Source organism: Diadema antillarum, unplaced genomic scaffold (genome assembly GCF_040938485.1).
Source record: "Diadema antillarum isolate AM-2024a unplaced genomic scaffold, OU_Dant_1.0 scf00000071, whole genome shotgun sequence".
In the NCBI taxonomy this organism is placed as follows: Eukaryota; Metazoa; Echinodermata; class Echinoidea; order Diadematoida; family Diadematidae; genus Diadema; species Diadema antillarum.
In genome coordinates, this window is record NW_027270960.1 from 13,828,551 (window position 1) to 13,848,561 (window position 20,011).

General features: G+C 42.5%; 1 protein-coding gene across 1 annotated transcript in view; it reads right to left on the bottom strand.

The window, feature by feature from the left end:
• The window catches only part of LOC139716862 (KICSTOR complex protein SZT2-like), a 108,826-nt gene that overhangs the window by 12,452 nt on the left and 76,363 nt on the right, over positions 1-20,011 (bottom strand). Inside the window, exons 61-65 of the mRNA XM_071628391.1 lie at positions 15,892-15,900; positions 10,670-10,925; positions 9,878-10,016; positions 9,246-9,320; positions 7,947-8,160 (exon numbers count right to left, since the gene is read on the bottom strand). Coding sequence (XP_071484492.1) covers positions 7,947-8,160; positions 9,246-9,320; positions 9,878-10,016; positions 10,670-10,925; positions 15,892-15,900 — 693 coding nt within the window. The remainder of the gene's footprint in view (positions 1-7,946; positions 8,161-9,245; positions 9,321-9,877; positions 10,017-10,669; positions 10,926-15,891; positions 15,901-20,011) is intronic.

The window sequence follows — 20,011 nt, forward strand, 5'->3', positions numbered from 1 at the left end:
CTCCTCGCTTTCCTACATTGTACAAGAAGAAATTCACAGAGACTACATGAGCGAACGCTTGTTATTTATATTCGTTCACTTTTCTCCGTGGATAACTTGCATTGCATTAATCGAAAGTGAATATTAGGGCTCGTTATCACGAACATTATTTTATGCCGTTTGTCCGAAGGTTCGTTATTCGTATACGGTTCATCACTGCGAAAATGAAATCAGGTTTCTTAATCCGAAAATGATAAGAATCTTCGTTATTCCGAAGATTCGCCGATAGGAATATAAATTAAGATTCGTGAATCCAAAAGTGAACAAGGAAAAGTAGAAATTACGCGATGCGTAATATATGTCCCCGCCGGAAGTAGCATTTTGTAACAAAATGTGCAATATAGGTAAAAAATCAAGGTCAAAGGTCAAAGAAGTCAAAGGTCAAAATTCTGTGTAGAAGTTTTGAAGCCCTCACCTAGTGCCATCACATAAAGCAAACGGAATCGAAATCGGGTTAGAAATGGCGAAGGAGTAGCATTTTGTAGCAAAATGTACAATACAGGTCAAAAAATCAAGGTCAAAGGTCAAAGAAGTCAAAGGTCAAAATTCTGTGTAGAAGTGTTGAAGCCCTCACCTAGTGCCATCACATAAAGCAAACGGAATCGAAATCGGGTTAGAAATGGCGAAGGAGTAGCATTTTGTAACAAAATGTGCAATATAGGTAAAAAATCAAGGTCAAAGGTCAAAGAAGTCAAAGGTCAAAATTCTGTGTAGAAGTGTTGAAGCCCTCACCTAGTGCCATCACATAAAGCAAACGGAATCGAAATCGGGTTAGAAATGGCGAAGGAGTAGCATTTTGTAGCAAAATGTACAATACAGGTCAAAAAATCAAGGTCAAAGGTCAAAGAAGTCAAAGGTCAAAATTCTGTGTAGAAGTTTTGAAGCCCTCACCTAGTGCCATCACATAAAGCAAACGGAATCGAAATCGGGTTAGAAATGGCGAAGGAGTAGCATTTTGTAGCAAAATGTACAATATAGGTCAAAAAATCAAGGTCAAAGGTCAAAATTCTGTGTAGAAGTGTTGAAGCCCTCACCTAGTGCCATCACATAAAGCAAACGGAATCGAAATCGGGTTAGAAATGGCGAAGGAGTAGCATTTTGTAGCAAAATGTACAATACAGGTCAAAAAATCAAGGTCAAAGGTCAAAGAAGTCAAAGGTCAAAATTCTGTGTAGAAGTTTTGAAGCCCTCACCTAGTGCCATCACATAAAGCAAACGGAATCGAAATCGGGTTAGAAATGGCGAAGGAGTAGCATTTTGTAGCAAAATGTACAATATAGGTCAAAAAATCAAGGTCAAAGGTCAAAATTCTGTGTAGAAGTTTTGAAGCCCTCACCTAGTGCCATCACATAAAGCAAACGGAATCGAAATCGGGTTAGAAATGGCGAAGGAGTAGCATTTTGTAGCAAAATGTACAATACAGGTCAAAAATCAAGGTCAAAGGTCAAAGAAGTCAAAAGTCAAAATTCTGTGTAGAAGTTTTGAAGCCCTCACCAAGTGCCATCACATAAAGCAAACGGAATCGAAATCGGGTTAGAAATGGCGAAGGAGTAGCATTTTGTAGCAAAATGTACAATATAGGTCAAAGGTCAAGGTCAAAGGTCACGACTGAAATTCTGTGTAGAAGTTTCAAAGCTCCCATGTAGTGCTATCATAAAAAGCAAACAGAATCAAAATTGGCTCATAAATGACAGAGAAGTAGCAAATTGAAGATTTTGATCACACACGGACGCACACACGGACGCACACACGGACACACGGACGGACGGACGGACACACGGACACACACACGTACGGAGCCCGTTTCATAGTCCCCTGCTCGAACTCGTTCGGCGGGGACAAAAAAGAGAAGAGTACACTGACACAATTTTGGAATTACAAATCTAAATCATCGTATCCGTTTCTATAGCAAAGTTACGCCTTGCAGAACCTTATTTCATTTTCGGATTAACCACGCAACCTTTTGAATTACGAATCCTGGGAATATCGAATCTTCGGAATGATCCTCCAAAATAAAGTCGGGAATAATGAACGTTCGTAAACGTTCGTAATCGACGAACTTTGGAATAACGAATCAGGCCTTTAAACACATTCCTTAACCATCACTTTTTTATATATTTTTTTCCAAACTAAGCATGAAAGTACAAACTATACTCTGTTTGAAATCGGTTCCAAATTGCTTTTTCATCCAGTGCAGCGTATTTGATATGACCAAATATTACATTGTGTACTAAGCATTGAATTACGCATCATGCGTATCGTTGCCGTCTTTTTTTTTAACATACTCAGAACTGTATTCGTTCGATAAGACGAAATGTCGTTATACTTTTTATGAAATTGCCAATCCCTAGGACTTCGATTATTTATACATGGAATGCAGTGTATACAAAATAGGCACGATCAGACTGGCAAAAGATCGAGAAGTTTAACATCGCGATCTTTATAAGATCTTGAAGTTTTGCCAGTCAGACTTCTCACGTGCCTTATGTTTCCCTGGGTGAGCTTCGACCACCGCTGAATTCTGACGTGACTACTAGTACATGTACCCCCGTTTATGGATGCACAACGTGCGTTGTTGCCTTGACACGTCCACACGAAGAGGAAAAATGGACTGTCATGTCACACGTGCGCACCGTGTGTATACGACGGACCATCGATTACGGTACTACAGTAGTAATTTATCAGGTGCATCAGCGGCGCGCTATGTATGCAGTCTGTACTTCGATCGCCTGTTCAAACGGTTGCGGTATACTAATACAATTACCAGTTGTACCAGCTCGTTTAGCTGACCAGATGAGCTCGAACTGTAGGTATACGACCGCAAAAAGAAATCTATTCTTCTCCGTCAGATTTGCTCGAACTTGGCCCCATTTCTTACTCGTTTGAGGCGCGGCCACGATTAGTAAGAAGCTGAGAGCTAGTACTAGCTAGCCGCGATAACGAAGCCACATTGTGTGCGCGAATGGATTTTACCTGCCGATGCATTGATGGCTAGAACAATACTAGTGGTCCAGAATGATTTAAGCCGATAATTAAGTCATAAAATAGCAGTTGGCTGTTCGTAGAAAAGTCATAGTTTTGAGGGAACTGCCCTGGAGGAAAATATAAGTGGTATCAAAAGACGGATTATCGCCGTGAATAGCTAGTGGTCTATTGTCCGATTTTCACACTGCATAACAAAAGACGGCGATCTCGGTCGCGAGAGCGGAGATGCGGAAGTCGTATTTTGTGCTGTGGCAAAACTACGACTTTCCTACGATTTAATCCTCACTAATCCACCCCTGATCTACAACCACTTTACATTATCTACGCCTCTTTCACTTCTTAACAACAACGTATTCAACACTAAGGCACGAACACGAAGAACCACGGCAAAACTACGACTTTCTTACTATTTTTCAGTAGCAATCTACAGCAAAACTGTGTGCCTTTTCAACACGTAAGTACCACGGTTAGTGCTGGTAGTGAATTATCTCGAGTGGCATGTTGGTCATGTTTCTGAATGTTATAGGAAAAGGGCCGAATGATCTGAGTGATGGTGATGATAATTACTGATGCTGGTGTAAAAGACAGATTGCTGAGCATACTTCTTCTTTCCCCTCCGGCCATGAATGATGACAAAAAAAAATACATACACCTCACAACAAGAACCACATGCTAGATTGCAACCTTCGTAAAGTTAAATCTAAATGCTCATTACCAGCAAAGGGGGAAAACACGACAGTAAATACAAGCGAAGAGATTGTGTATGCAGTCTCTGGTCTTACGAGAAACTTGTGGAAATTTCCACAAAACCAGGTGCCAGACGAAAGAATGCGCGCACTGGAATAAACAGCGTGTAAATATAGCCTGGAAATATTGATCGAAGAACTAGCTCGTGAGTTGAGTTCAAGGAATCATCGCAAAGATCATGATTCTATAAGCAACACATGGTTCTCTGGCCCTTCTTTTGACCCATAGTAGAAATATCGAACAGTCGATTACACTTTAAATTATAATAGTGTGCTTGATCGAGTATTTTAAATGTTTACTGAACTGTAGGAAGGGATTGATTAATCACTCGATTAAAAACTAAATCACAGAAATATATGAAAGGTCTCGTATGCCGAGACAAATTCACTATCCGGTTAGACAGTGGGAAGAGATTCTATCACCTCCCTGGGTGTCGGGAAATTTTCACACACTCCAGGATCACCCCTCCCCCTGCCAACTCCAACATGTTGCTCCCAAACGTGCATGGTGAATGCATGGCGTCTCGATGTCACCGTTAGGTACCCGAGGCTGCTTTGTTTTTGTCTTGGAATATTGATTCATTTCTTGTCATGACATGAGTGTATATTAATCTTTTTGCGTGACTATGTAAAAATTTATGATACTAAACTCGTCTTTTTTTTTTTCCCTTTCAGTCCAAAAGTATCATGACGTTTCAATTGTTCAGAAGGTCTGCTTTTGATAACTCACAGACTATGTAAACACCCTTGCCTGTTCCCAGGCCCTAGCTCCACCCAATCCAGCAATCTACAAACGCGCGCAAATTCTGCCATGTGGTTTTGCCAGCCAGCTGTCGGAATGTGCTTTGAAGTTACATGGCAGCCTGGCCTGGCTGGCATGAATGGGTGTCAAGTTTCAATCAACATCTGCTGTTGTTTTATTCTTTCACCTGACAGAAACACGGAAATCAGAAAGGTGTAGGGAAGAGGTTTTTGTTGTGTGTGCGTGTGTGTGTGTGTGTTGTGTGTGTGTGTGTTTTCTCATTGTTTTTTCTTCTTTTTTTTCCAATGGGATCGAGGCCAAGGCGTGGAAAGATCAGAGTGAAATGAGTACAACTACACAGTGAAAGGAGTCAGGTAGAGGGGAGATGGAATAACCAATTACCAGAAGCATTTTTAAATATTGAAGTACCATTATGTGAAAAAAAAAGAATGCTACACCTATTTTAGTGTTCCTGACAAGGCGTAAGGAGCGTGGTAATAGTCCTCCTGAAAAATGAAACCCTGATAATTGGCCTCAAATATGCTATTTCTCTCTTTTTCTCAACCTCCGCTGTTTATCAACTTCACTTTCTTTCTTTTTTTCCATTAAAACCTTGACATGCAAGTGATTTTTTTTTAATTTTTATATTTTCTGATTTTTTTTTTTGCCTGTTCGGGCAAGTGCTTTACACGAATTTGCAAATCTGCTTGCCCGATCGGGCAAGTGATTAAAAAAAGTTGTGTAGCACCCTGGTTTATGATGGTGCCTCAAAAAATGCTTAGCTTAGAACGAATCGACCATTAATTAGGCCTGTATTTGTCACTACTGAAACGTTTGTTTGGAGAATAAAAAAAGAATGAATAATCGACCTGTTCTTCACTTCTTGTGAATGTGTTGGTGTGATTACGGTGTGCGTGCGTTCATAAATAAACATCAACATTTCCGAGGCCTGTAGGCTGTATGTCTTGCCCCTGACCCGGAAGACAATTCAACCTGTCACAAAACAGTTACAAAACGTAGTGATGATGAATGATGATAATGAAGTAATGATAATGAATATGATATATAATACAGTAATTGAAATGTCGTATTACTTGGGGCCCTCCCCAAAGTGACATTAGTCATGCGATTAAAAAACAAGACGGACTGTTGGCCAGTCAAAAATTTTGCGGACTAGCCAAAATTGAATCTAACTGATCTGCCTGGCTAGTTAAAAAGTTAAGCGCGACCCCTGAAGAACCATTTTTCATTTCTGATTGTAGATAAAAAGTAAATATCCAAATGTTACCGTTATCATTTTCGAAGTATTTAATCAACTTACGGAGCCTGAAATGTTACCGTTTATCATTTTACCGAATGTAAAAGCAAACATCCGACATTTATTTTATTATCGTATACGGAGCCGAATATTACTGCTGTCCACTTCCGAAAGTGAAATGAATCATCTGACAATTATTTTAGCAATGTACTTAACCGAATGTATACTGTTTTTCATTTTTGAAGGTCAAGGCAGAGATCAGACACTTAGCTAACCATATAAAACGCAGCTAAATGTTACTATTATTCATTTTGAAATTTTATAGCAAATATCCGACATTTATTTTAGCATCGCATGGAGCAGAATGTTACTCCCATTCAATTCCAAACGTTAAAAGAATAAAACAATCATCTGACATTTATCTTGGCATCCTTCGGAGCCGAATGTCATTGCTGTTTACTTTCAAACAAACAGGCAAACATCCGGCATTTATTTTATCATCGTACGGAGTTGAATATTAGCTATTTCATTTCCAAATGTTAAGTCAAAATCATACATTGATATCACCATCGAACGCAGCTGAATGTTACTGTTATTCATTTCGAAATATAAAAGCAAACATCTGACAGTCATTTTAGTATCGTATAGCCCGTATGGAGCAGAATAAATACTGCAATTCACTTCCGAACGTAAAAGCAATCATCTGACATTATTTTAGCATCTTCCGGAGCCGAATGTTATTGCTATTTACTTTCGAAAGTAAAAGCAAACATCCGACATTTATTTAATCATCGTATGGAGTTGAATACTATTGTTATTCATTTCCGAACGTCAAAGGGATCATTTGATATTTACTTCAGCATCTTCCGGAGCTGAATGTTATTGCTATTTACTTTCAAACGCAAAAACAAACATCCGGCATTTATTTCATCATCATACGGAGTTGAATATCATTATCATTTATTTCCGAACGTCAAAGCAAACATTCGACATTTATTTCAGCATCTTTCGGAGCCGAATGTTATCCTTATTCATTTTCGAACACAAAATCAAATATCTGACATTTACGCTGTTCATTTCCAAAAGTACAATAAAACATCCGTCATTTTTTTTTTTTTTGTGTGTGTGTGTGTGTGTGTGTGCCCTGGTTTTTGTCACCACAGAACCCCAAAACAAATGAATTAAAGAGGCACACTAACGACAAAAAGAAAAATGGCACGTCTTTGATCACAGGGGAGCGACGTCAAGAAGAAAAGGGGCAGGTGTAAATTGTATGGCCTAGAGAATATCGTTTTCTGCCACATTCTGGGGGCATCACGGCCAAGAGCATCGACGGCTAATTTTCGAGGTCTGCTCTGACAATGGCACGCGAATTTTATTTGTTACGATCAAGAATTCTTTCTTGCCAAATCCGATAGTAGTATTTCATGAAGATAGCGTCAAACACGGAAGGGAGGTAAGTTTCATGTCATAATTTTAAGGAATACGCGGTCAAATAGAGCATGTCAGTGATGTGCTTTCCGTGGAACGCTCGATAACCCTTCCTAATTTCCGCCTTTTCATTCTTATTGTACCACAACACAAGCACCATAGCCTCAAATACGATGGAGAGTTCATTTCCCATTCGCAATTTCAAGGTACGCAAGCACTGTAGAACGCAAGAGCATTCTCTTATTGTGTGTACACTGTGGATAGATCGTTCAAAAGCGCGTTTTGGAGGAGTAGAGTCGCAATTTCTTTAGTGGATTCGCGAACAATAGCGCACAATCTTTTCGTGGAACGTTCAAGAACCCGTCCTCACTAAATCGGTAATGACTTTGTTCTTGCCCGTTCCGCAAACAATAGCGAAATTTCCGTTAGTTTTCCAGCGGAACGGAAGGTAACGCGCCTTTTGTTTCATTTAAGTACCCCGTTCAGAACGCGTTCAGAACGCGAGCAGAACTGCAGTGACTTAATTCCCTGACGCCTAACACAAAAAAAAAACACTGAAAAAAACAACAACTACATAACAGAAAAAGATCTGGCAATTGGCAACTCTTGGGATCGGGAATGGAAAAGCAAATTTATGATAAATTTACAGCTTCTGCTGCAATCAACACACATTCAGCATGCAACCACACTTTACTATTAGTACTGACTTGTCCCCCTAGGTAGAACCTGTCAACCACAACCTCACCTTTCTTGATGCAGTTCTGCCTGAAGTTGGGCGGGTGAGCGTAGAACTTGACGAAGCTGGCCAGAAACGAGGAGACATGGTAGTGGGACTGGAAGCCCATGTCTGGGTCTGCCAGGTAGGCCTGGATGGTACGAAGGTGGAAGTCATAGGCAAAGGAGTGCAGGTGGATCAGGTCCTTGTACTTGTCACAGTCATTGGTGAACAGGTTGGCCAGCTGCAGTTTACAGGTGGGAGGGAGGAGGGAGAGCAATGGGGTTAACCCTTCCCTTACAAGATTCTCAAATACCCCTAGAGCCTGTACACAACTCACTAGGTTTCCAAAAGGCAGTAGATTAAAGGTTAAACTCTGTTTCCATATGACTGCATTAACTGTCAATTTTTTGCTCTAAAATAGAGTCATACGCAAGAGAAATGTGTGATATAACCATGTGATAACACAATTTCAGTTGGGTAACAAACTACATTATATTACCCCACAAAGTACTGTAAGCTGAAAGCATTGCAATCGCAGAGCATTCTCAATCGTGGTTGCTATGTGATGTTTAAATATTGATTATGCCAACTACAATATATTGGGCCTGGGCAGTATCCATCGAGTGAGTAAATCGCATGCGCAGCATGTTATTTGCATGTGATTCAATACTGCTACATTGTACTTGGGCACATTTTGATCATCACTTACGAGTCATGCTCTTCCTACCCACTTCTGGAAGGGGGCGGGGTGATTCAGGAATAAAAGACGGGTACACCCACTTTGATTATTTCACACTTTTGATCTCAAAATACTCCAAAACGCATTCTCCTGGCAAATCAAGTCAGCCAGACACGTTTCTTGGTAGAGCCCTTTGTCGTAATTTGATAATTGGAAGTAAAATGGTGGACAATGAACTTTGAGCCCTTCTGAGAACTATAACTTAGCCGTACTATTGCACACTTGGCAAGAGTTCGCATACAGCTGTACGTACAGTAGCAAGAGATGGCTAGCCATGCATCCAGTTATTTTGCCATGTATCAATTATTACCAGATGCATGATTGAAAACAAAAATTATTTTTTAGGAAACAAATTCCACCCTTCTATATAACAGATGATGCACGTATATTTCGGGTGTTGGGAGGAAGTGTGTATGTCGTTGCTATGGAAACTCATCTATGTCCACAACGGTTGAACAATTCCATACAATGTAGTTACCTCACACACACACAGTTCCTACTGACATACTCAGATCTGAGCATCATTTGTATACTAATGCAAAGAAAAAAAATGATCAGAGTCATTCATACTAGAGTACGCTACACACCTGAGCATTGATAGTCTTTCCTGCTGGGACTCTGGAACTCTCAAAGGCATAAAGCTTCACGCAGAAGTAGGTGTGCTGGAAATACAGAAATCATATAACACCATATTATAATACATAGTTTTGTATATCACAGGTATTCAGTGATATAATCTCAGTTTACAGAGAAACATGTAATCATAGAACAAGTGGCTGGAACTTTCTAAAGACAAATGTCAAAGCTTTACAGAAGCAACATATCTATCTATCTATCTATCTATCTATCTATCTTTCTATCTATCTATCTATCTATCTATCTATCTATCTATCTATCTATCTATCTATCTTTCTATCTATCTATCTATCTACATCTATCTATCTATCTATCTTTCTATCTATCTATCTACATCTATCAATCTATCTATCTATCTATCTATCTATCTATCTATCTATCTATCTATCTATCTATCTATCTATCTATCTATTTATCTAACGTTGTATCTATCAGTATACATACATTGTACATGTGGCTGCATCATATTCATATACACAACGTACATGTACCACACACAGCTGTGAAATCATCGCTATATACTGGATCTTTTTAAAATCGCCAGCGCTGGTTGAAGAATAATAGTGCCCCAAGGAGCTCTCACCCTGAATGACAGCTCAATGAGAATGATGCCTCCTGGCACAGTGATTTGAAGGTGACCTTCAGCCCCCGGCTGGGAGGTCCTTAGCATCAATCTCCCAAACTTGGGCACCTCGGGGCCTCCTGGACGGATGTGGGAGGATCTGAGCAAGCCCAACGAGAGCAGCAGCAGCAAAACAGAAACCAAAAGCACAGGGAAATTATGAAAACATATGGTAGCATTGGGGGAAACATATGTCAAAAATCATGTCGGGATCAGAGGTAATATTCTCATGTGTCGTTCAATTTTTGAACAGCACCCAACTTGCGAAATTTGCAAAAATAAAAGCCCCATGAAATATGTGCAATATAGGGTACACATGTATCTGTACTTGCTGCATCGCCACAATTTTTATATCATGTGATATGATTTTCTGTTTGTATTTCATGTTGAAATGCCAAATAGATAAACAATAATGATAATAATAATAATAATAATGATACTAATAATAATGATAATGATAATGATGATAATAATAATGATAATGGTAATGATAATGATTTATAATAATAATACTGATAATAACAATAATGATAATGATAATGATAATGATAATGATAATAATAATAACAACAATAACAATGATGATAATGACAATAATAAAAATGATAACAATTATAATAATGATGATGATGATAATAATAATAATGATGATGATAATAATAATAATAATAATAATAATAATAATAATAATAATAATAATAATAATAATAATGATAATCACACACAGTTATAATTCAACCAGGGGGTTCATACCTTGGTCTTCCCTGGGGCTGTGTCTCCACGGTGTTAAAGCCAAGGCGCTGCAAGAAATGCTTGTACTGTGACACCATGCTGTTCTTGAGGTCGTTGTGCCACGGAGCCTCACTGGTCAGTCCGGCCGGCCGGCTGGACACGCACTTGGTGCCGTCCGAGGAGGCGAGGACGTGGTCCCTCCACCGGGGGTCGAAAAGCAAGGGCGTGGCACAGTAGTGGACCACCCGGGAGCGCTGCTTCAAGAACTCCAAAGTGTCTTCCTGTGAAAGGTACGGTGACAGGAAGAAGATCTCATGAATGGAAGACAGCCGATGGTTTGACTCAGTCTGTTTTTTACATGTGAATTTCAGAGCTACTGCTCACATGGGTTGTGAAAAACAAGTGATCAGCTTTGAGTATTTATGATGCTGTCGTGTGGTTACTGCAAACATTGACGATGATGATAATGATGATGATGATGATGATGATGTACAGCATTTGTTTAGCGCCATATATCTGATGAAGAAACATTCAAAGACATTTTGCCTTACCAAAGATTGCAACACCTATATCAAATAAACTGATGTAGGTTCTTCTCATTCAGCCAGTCAAATAATACAACGATATTTATATTTGAATCAAAGCACTGCACAATCTCAAACATTATAAGGGCTATTCCTTCTGCTGGATGTTCATTCGCCAGAGGAAGAAAACTAATGATCGGTGAAAGGTACTTTTAGCTTCAAGTGAGTTTATTTCCAGTGCTTTGATTTAAATACACATCATTACCTATATCAAATAGGCCCCAAATTTGTGAGATGACTGCAGCCCATTGGAAGCTGTGTAATACGGCTATTGGTGCAATGGTGTGTAAATCAATTACAGTTTAATCGGCATGGCAGTTGATAAGTATCATATCATATCAAATATTCATCCGTATTGGTATCACTGTGTATCATGTTCAGAGATTTTCTGTCCAGTCTGATTTTAGGCACATAAACATACATGTCAATAATTTTTTAAAAAAAATCTGTACACAAAAGGTACTAATGTGGGACCAAGTAAAAGGCACCCTTGATGATACAACCTATCCCAAGGGGTGTACAAACTCACTGTCAAAATGAATCTGACATTGGTGATAGAGTATAGGTTGTTTTGGTGTCAATAGAGGGAGCTGGTGATCTGGAGACAAATATTTTGGAATAATAATTTAAATACGATTTGAATAGTATGTGACAGGAATGTATGGTTAGGGTGTGAGTGTGAAGTGAGGGAGCAGTGAGAGTGAACAGTTGCATTTGAGGCTTGCTGGCGAGAAGGTGCGCAGACGGGTTGACAAGCCAAGAACAGGGCCTGAGCATCATTGCATTTAATTCGGCTGCGTCGCTTGGTGCATTCCCCGTAGACACCGCTGGCCGTCACTCAAAAAGGAAAAGGAACCGAGAAGCTGTAAGTTTGCAGGATTTGGTATTATTACTCAATTTAGCACCCGGTAGGAAAGAAATCTTTTTTTTTTAATTGATTAGAATAGTAATAAAGAAATGTTAATGTTAAAGAGTATAAAGCACATACACCACGTGAGGTTTTTGAAATATAGCTTGAAATGATGCTTGTTTTTATGTACGTAATGAGCCAAAATATTTAAGCCAGAAGGAGAACTGGTTTGGTAGCGAGAGGGTTAGGTTATTTGTATTACGTCAAAAATGAGATCATTTGAGTGAAAGAAATGGCAATTAGATTTTAATCCTGAACGATGAGTTTTGTTGCTGGTGTAATTGCTACGACATTTTTTCTGATAATTGTAATAATTATGATATTAGTAATATTATCGATTTGTGTTGATACACATATCTACGCCAAGGACGATATGTATGAGGATCGATAAAGCGTAGCTGTGAATCGATTCAGACACAGAAATTAATGTTAAGAGAAAGTATGTTTTTTTGTGAAATTCGGATATGAATGTTGGAACGACGATAGATACAGTATAAAGACCATATATGCAAAGTTAGTAAAAGCAGCTAGAAAAGAGTGAGCTTTTACGGGAGAGATCTGTATTGCTTGGTAGATGAATTCTATCGCTGGATAGTGATAACTGTCCCATTAATGGTGTGAATTTTTATCTATTCGCAGAGGTTTATTAAAACGAGTACTTCTGTGCTTATGTAATTCATTCTATGGCAATTTATTGCAACCGAACCGAAATGTGCCATAATTTGTGTGTATTTTTTTGTAAGAAAGGTCAAAATGAACAGGAAAGAAGAAAGTTAATGTGATAATAAGCTGAGGATGTTCGGATACATTTGTACCTTAACACAGTCCTGCAATGGTGAACACAAATGGTGTATTATAGGAGTTGAGGATTAATAGTCGGGTAGAAATGTATTTTGACAAGGGATTGTTGTTATATTCATAGCCGTCCGTATCCAGGCACTGAGTATCCGGACTTGTCCGAGGACGTATCCGGAGTCGGATACCGCCCAGTCTTTGAGTCTTCGAGTAATCCCACGCCCAGCTGTGGACAGAACCAGGCAGACACACGCGAACCGGACAATACTCACGCCAATCGACCGTGCGTATCCGGCCACGCCGTGCTGCCACACCCGTATACACTTCACGCCGCGACGGACTGCAGGAACAGGCGTCAGCCACCTCGCGTGAACCGCGTATCCGACGCCAGGATCCGGCTTCGCCTGAGCTACACTGTACAGGCATCGCGCGGTTATCGACAACGTGAAAGTGCCTTGGATAATGTAGGGACTTTATTCATAGGGGGGTTTTCATACGTAGAAATGCATGTGCTCATATAGGGACTTAGCAGAAAGGAGGATAATATAACAAGTTGTTTATATACATATAAAATTTTGTTTTGTATTTTGAATTTTCTTTCGGTGACTCTGTGTTGATATTCGGGAGACATTTTACATTGCACCGACTTTGGTTGAATAAAAAGGTCGGATGACCCAATTGAGTTGAAACGATAATTCCCGGTATTCAGTTTATTATTGCGGTCGTCTTCCGAGACACCCTTTGACAATAATTGGCGACCACGAAGGGACCTTTCGAAATAATTCTAAATTGTTAGAGGGGGCATCGGATAGGTGACACTGTTGTCTCGATAGTTGTACTTAATCTCTCCCAGTTGATAATAATTTAATTACTGCTTTAAGTATATATTTGTAATTGTAGCCTGATAATCCAGTGTATAATTCTGTGGGTATTTTGATTGTGTTTCAGCTTCCACTTAGTTCTTCTTCCGGCCTGTGCCCACGGGGAAAGCACCGTCGTTCACGCGCTCGTCTGCTTTTGGAAGTGCCGGGTATATGTTCTGCCGGTGAGGCTCTGTTGGTAAGTCAACCCTGTGCGAGAGTAAGAGAGTGATTGTGATGGATCTAGAAAAGTTAGCCAAGGTAGGGCAGACCTTAGGGTTAGAGGGGACAGAGTTGCAAGAGTTTATTAAGGCGGAACAGGACAAGGCGAGAGAGGCACGAGCGGAAGAGAGACAGAGGATGAAGGAAGAGAAGGAACTGACTGAACTGAAACTTAAGTTAGAACAGGCTAGGTTAGAAGAGGGAGGTAGTAACCGAGTTCAAATAAATACAGTTAGGGCTCCAAAACTTCCAGCATTTCAGTGTGGGAAAGATAATCTAGATGTGTATTTACACAGGTTTGAACGGTACGCTAATGCTCAGCACTGGCCACGTGATGTGTGGGCCGTTCATTTGAGTGCTCTTTTGACAGGTAAAGCATTAGACACATACTCGAGACTGGATGACGACGAGGCACAAGACTACGACCGAGTAAAGGCCGCAGTACTCAAGCGCTACTCTCTCACTAGCGACGGCTTCAGGCGGAAATTCCGTGGGGCAAAGCCGGAAACGGGAGAGACAGCAGCGCAGTTCGTGATACGGATACGGAGCTATCTCGAGAAATGGTTGGAGCTATCCGGCCACAAGCCAACCTTCGAGGAGATGGTGCAACTGGTGCTCATCGAGCAGTTCTACAACGTCTGCTCCAAGGATATGGAGACGTTCATAAAAGAGAGACAGCCGACTGACATAGACGACTTCGTGGACATCGCCGACAGGTTCATTGAGGCCCGCTCGGGATGGCATCTCGGAGGGCAGACGGGTGGTAAGTCCCGAGGTCACATTAAACCTGAATCTCGTACTAACACTTCCACAGGTGATGCTCGACCCCAACCGGGAGGAGCAACGACTCCCCGCCCGGACGGATGCTTCATCTGCGGAAAGAAGGGGCATATCGCCAGGTATTGCAGAAGCCGAGAGACCAGGAAAGAAAAGGCTGCAGTCGGAATCCAGGGTGGACAGAAACCGGATCCGAACCGGAAAGCTGACGACAAGAAGCCCGACAACCGCACTCCGGAAATGCGAACCGGAGCAAAAGCTGGTCGACCGGATGAGACAGATGTTAGCCCGGTATCGACTCGTAGCAGCGGTTCAGAGGGTAAGCGTCAAATGTCAGAGCACGGTAACGCATGCCTCGTAATCGATTCATGTTTTTCTTGTGCAGAGCCAAGTCCGGATATCCGGATAGCGGATTCGGATCTGCCTCTGATGAGTGTTGCGTGTGGAGAGCAGCCAGTTAGAGCTATGCCTGTGAGAAAAGGCATAGTAAACGGAACGCACGTGGACGTACTACGTGACAGCGGTTGTTCGACAGCGGTGGTGCGCACGGAATTGGTGAGAGCGGATCAGATGACCGGATCGCAACGGACATGCATCCTGATCGACGGCTCCGAGAAGCAGTTCCCAGTCGCCACAGTCATGATCGATTCTCCCTTCTTCGTTGGTGAGTTAGAAGTACTGTGCATGAATAACCCTGTGTACGATGTTATTCTGGGCAATGTTGCAGGTGTTCGTGAGCCTAACGACCCGGATAGCAGCTGGCAGGCGGATAGTGGGCTAGCCGTGGAGACTAGGGCACAGCGCAGGGAGGCAGCCAAACCTCAACGAGCGATGAAAGTGCCACGGCAGGCCGACATCGCAACAGCTGACGAGTTTCGTCATGAGCAGAGCACCGATGAATCGTTGGAGAAAATTCGACAACAAGCGGAGAGTAGTGAGGTGAAGACGAGCCGAAACGGGAATCGGTCACGCTTCATTGCGAAAAAGGGCTTGCTGTATCGCGAGTTCAGAGCAGGATGCGGCGAGCGGCAGGAAGTCTCGAACCAACTGGTGGTTCCTCGCAAATATCGACGTCAGATTCTGAGTCTAGCACACGAGTCGATACTCGGAGGCCATCTCGGCGCACACAAGACAACGGAGCGGATTTTGCAAAACTTCTTCTGGCCCAGCATTGGAGCAGACACAGTCAGGTACTGCAGATCCTGCGATGTGTGTCAGCGTTCTTTGCAGAAAGGGAAGGTGAGCAAAGTCCCCCTCGGAACCACGCCTTTGATAGACGAACCATTTCATCGCGTGGCGGTAGACCTTGTGGGTCCGATAGTGCCGGTGACGTCACGCGGGAACAGATACATACTGACACTCATGGACTACGCCACTCGTTATCCTGAAGCAGTACCCCTTAGAAACATCGACACCACGTCAGTCGCGGAAGCATTGTTCACGATTTTCTCACGAGTAGGCTTCCCGCATGAGATGTTAACGGATCGCGGAACGCAATTCATGTCCGACGTAATGAAGGAGGTGAGCAGACTGATGTCCATCCGCCACATCACCACTACTCCGTACCACCCGGCCTGTAATGGTCTGGTGGAAAAGTTCAACGGGACCATGAAACAGATGTTGAAGAAAATGTGCGAAGAGCGTCCCCAGGATTGGGATCGGTACATTGACGCGTTGTTGTTTGCCTACAGAGAGGCTCCACAGGCGAGTACGGGATTTGCGCCATTTGAACTCCTGTACGGACGAGCCGTACGCGGACCTCTGATGATTGTGAAGGAGCTATGGACCGACGACAACCCAGAGCCAGAAACAAAATCGACATATCAGTATGTCATGGATCTCAGGGAGAAACTGGAGGACACATGCAAAATGGTGCATGAACATCTGAAACAGTCCCATGACAGGTCCCGAGAGCAATACAACAGGAAGGCGAGACCCAGGTCATTCAAAGTCGGAGATGAGGTACTATTGCTGCTACCAACCGACCACAACAAGCTCTTAATGCACTGGAAGGGCCCCTTTAAGGTAGTAGGCAAGATTGGAAGGCTCGACTATCGGATCGACCTCGGGACGAGGACGACGACGTTTCATGCCAACCTGCTCAAGCAGTATCATCGCCGCCACGACGAAGATGCAGCAGGACTGGTAAGCCACGACGTCGCTGGCGTATCCGTCATCGAGGAAGACGAGAAAGACGAGGACGTCGACGACCTCGGCCCCGAGCCCACGTCGAATGAGCACCTCATCCAGACGCCAACATTCAAGCAGACGCAGACCATAGCCGACGTAAAGTTAGGCAGCACTCTGTCTGACGAACAGAGCCGACAGTTGAGGAGACTGATCGGAAACTTTCCCGATGTCCTGACTGATCTGCCTGGCGTGACGAATCTAGGCTGCCACGACATCGAGTTAACTGATCCACGACCGATCAAGTCCCGGCCGTACCCGCTTCCGCATGCTCTCCGTAGAGTAGTCGACGACGAGGTAAAGGAAATGCTCGATCTCGGAGTGATCGAAGCATCATCGTCGCCTTACGCTTCACCGATAGTATTGGTGAAAAAATCGGATGGTACGAACCGATTTTGTTGCGATTTTCGCAAACTCAACTTGGTCACGGTACCAGATGCCGAGCCTATTCCCGACCAAGATGAGATCTTCGCCCAACTGGCGAACGACAATTATTTCAGTAAGCTAGACCTGACCAAAGGCTACTGGCAGGTTCCGCTTACAGAGAGGGCTAAGCCCCTCACGGCGTTCGTGACGCCAAACGGCTTATACCAATTCCGAACCATGCCGTTCGGGTTGATAAACGCCCCTGCTAGTTTTAGCCGAATCATGCGACAGCTTCTTCGAGGGATGGAGTGCGTGCACAATTTCATTGACGACATCTTAGTGCACACCACCACATGGGAAAAACACCTGGAGGTTCTGCGAGAGCTCTTCAAGCGTCTTCGCCAGGCAGGTCTGAAGGCAAAACCGTCGAAGTGTTTGCTTGGGCAAGAGAGCCTGGAGTTTCTTGGGCATCAACTCGGCAGAGGCAAGATCCAGCCGCGGACCGAGAAGGTAGAGGCCATCAAGCAGGCAGAACGACCGCGAACCAAGAGGCAACTCCGCTCATTCCTTGGCCTAGCGAACTATTACAGAAAGTTCGTGCCGAACTTCGCGGCCCTCGCGGTACCCCTCACCGATCTGACTCGGAAGGGGGAACCAAACCAGGTGAGATGGGGGGAAGCGCAAGAAAATGCGTTCAAGTGTCTAAAGGGGAAGATTGCAAATGCACCCATTTTGCATCTCCCAGACGTCGATCGCACCTTCTTCCTCCGAACTGACGCTTCGGAGAACGGAATCGGTGCTGTGCTACTTCAGGAATTTGACGACGAAAAGTTCCCAGTAGCGTTTGCCAGCAAGAAGTTGCTCGATCGAGAGCGAAGATACTCGACGATTGAGAGAGAGTGTCTTGCTGTCATATGGGCAGTGCAAAAGTTCGAGCCGTATCTCTACGGGAAGGAGTTCGTCCTCGAAGTCGACCACGAGCCCCTCCTTGCTATGCGGCGAGGCAAGCTCGCCAACGGACGAGTGATGCGGTGGGCTCTCGCTCTGCAGCCGTTCCGTTATCGGATCGAAGCTATCAAGGGGAAGGAGAACGTTGGAGCCGACTACATGAGTCGCATCCAGCAGTAGCACTGATCAGTAAGGAGTCAGGTAAACGGTGACAAGGATGAAAAGGTGTAACAGAGAAATGTCCAAACCAGCGTTTTTCTGTTTATACACAGAGTACGTAGAATGATAATGTCACACGGGCAATCTAATTTCACCAAAATATTTTCTGAAAAAGGGGGTAAATTGTCAAAATGAATCTGACATTGGTGATAGAGTATAGGTTGTTTTGGTGTCAATAGAGGGAGCTGGTGATCTGGAGACAAATATTTTGGAATAATAATTTAAATACGATTTGAATAGTATGTGACAGGAATGTATGGTTAGGGTGTGAGTGTGAAGTGAGGGAGCAGTGAGAGTGAACAGTTGCATTTGAGGCTTGCTGGCGAGAAGGTGCGCAGACGGGTTGACAAGCCAAGAACAGGGCCTGAGCATCATTGCATTTAATTCGGCTGCGTCGCTTGGTGCATTCCCCGTAGACACCGCTGGCCGTCACTCAAAAAGGAAAAGGAACCGAGAAGCTGTAAGTTTGCAGGATTTGGTATTATTACTCAATTTAGCACCCGGTAGGAAAGAAATCTTTTTTTTTTAATTGATTAGAATAGTAATAAAGAAATGTTAATGTTAAAGAGTATAAAGCACATACACCACGTGAGGTTTTTGAAATATAGCTTGAAATGATGCTTGTTTTTATGTACGTAATGAGCCAAAATATTTAAGCCAGAAGGAGAACTGGTTTGGTAGCGAGAGGGTTAGGTTATTTGTATTACGTCAAAAATGAGATCATTTGAGTGAAAGAAATGGCAATTAGATTTTAATCCTGAACGATGAGTTTTGTTGCTGGTGTAATTGCTACGACATTTTTTCTGATAATTGTAATAATTATGATATTAGTAACATTATCGATTTGTGTTGATACACATATCTACGCCAAGGACGATATGTATGAGGATCGATAAAGCGTAGCTGTGAATCGATTCAGACACAGAAATTAATGTTAAGAGAAAGTATGTTTTTTTGTGAAATTCGGATATGAATGTTGGAACGACGATAGATACAGTATAAAGACCATATATGCAAAGTTAGTAAAAGCAGCTAGAAAAGAGTGAGCTTTTACGGGAGAGATCTGTATTGCTTGGTAGATGAATTCTATCGCTGGATAGTGATAACTGTCCCATTAATGGTGTGAATTTTTATCTATTCGCAGAGGTTTATTAAAACGAGTACTTCTGTGCTTATGTAATTCATTCTATGGCAATTTATTGCAACCGAACCGAAATGTGCCATAATTTGTGTGTATTTTTTTGTAAGAAAGGTCAAAATGAACAGGAAAGAAGAAAGTTAATGTGATAATAAGCTGAGGATGTTCGGATACATTTGTACCTTAACACAGTCCTGCAATGGTGAACACAAATGGTGTATTATAGGAGTTGAGGATTAATAGTCGGGTAGAAATGTATTTTGACAAGGGATTGTTGTTATATTCATAGCCGTCCGTATCCAGGCACTGAGTATCCGGACTTGTCCGAGGACGTATCCGGAGTCGGATACCGCCCAG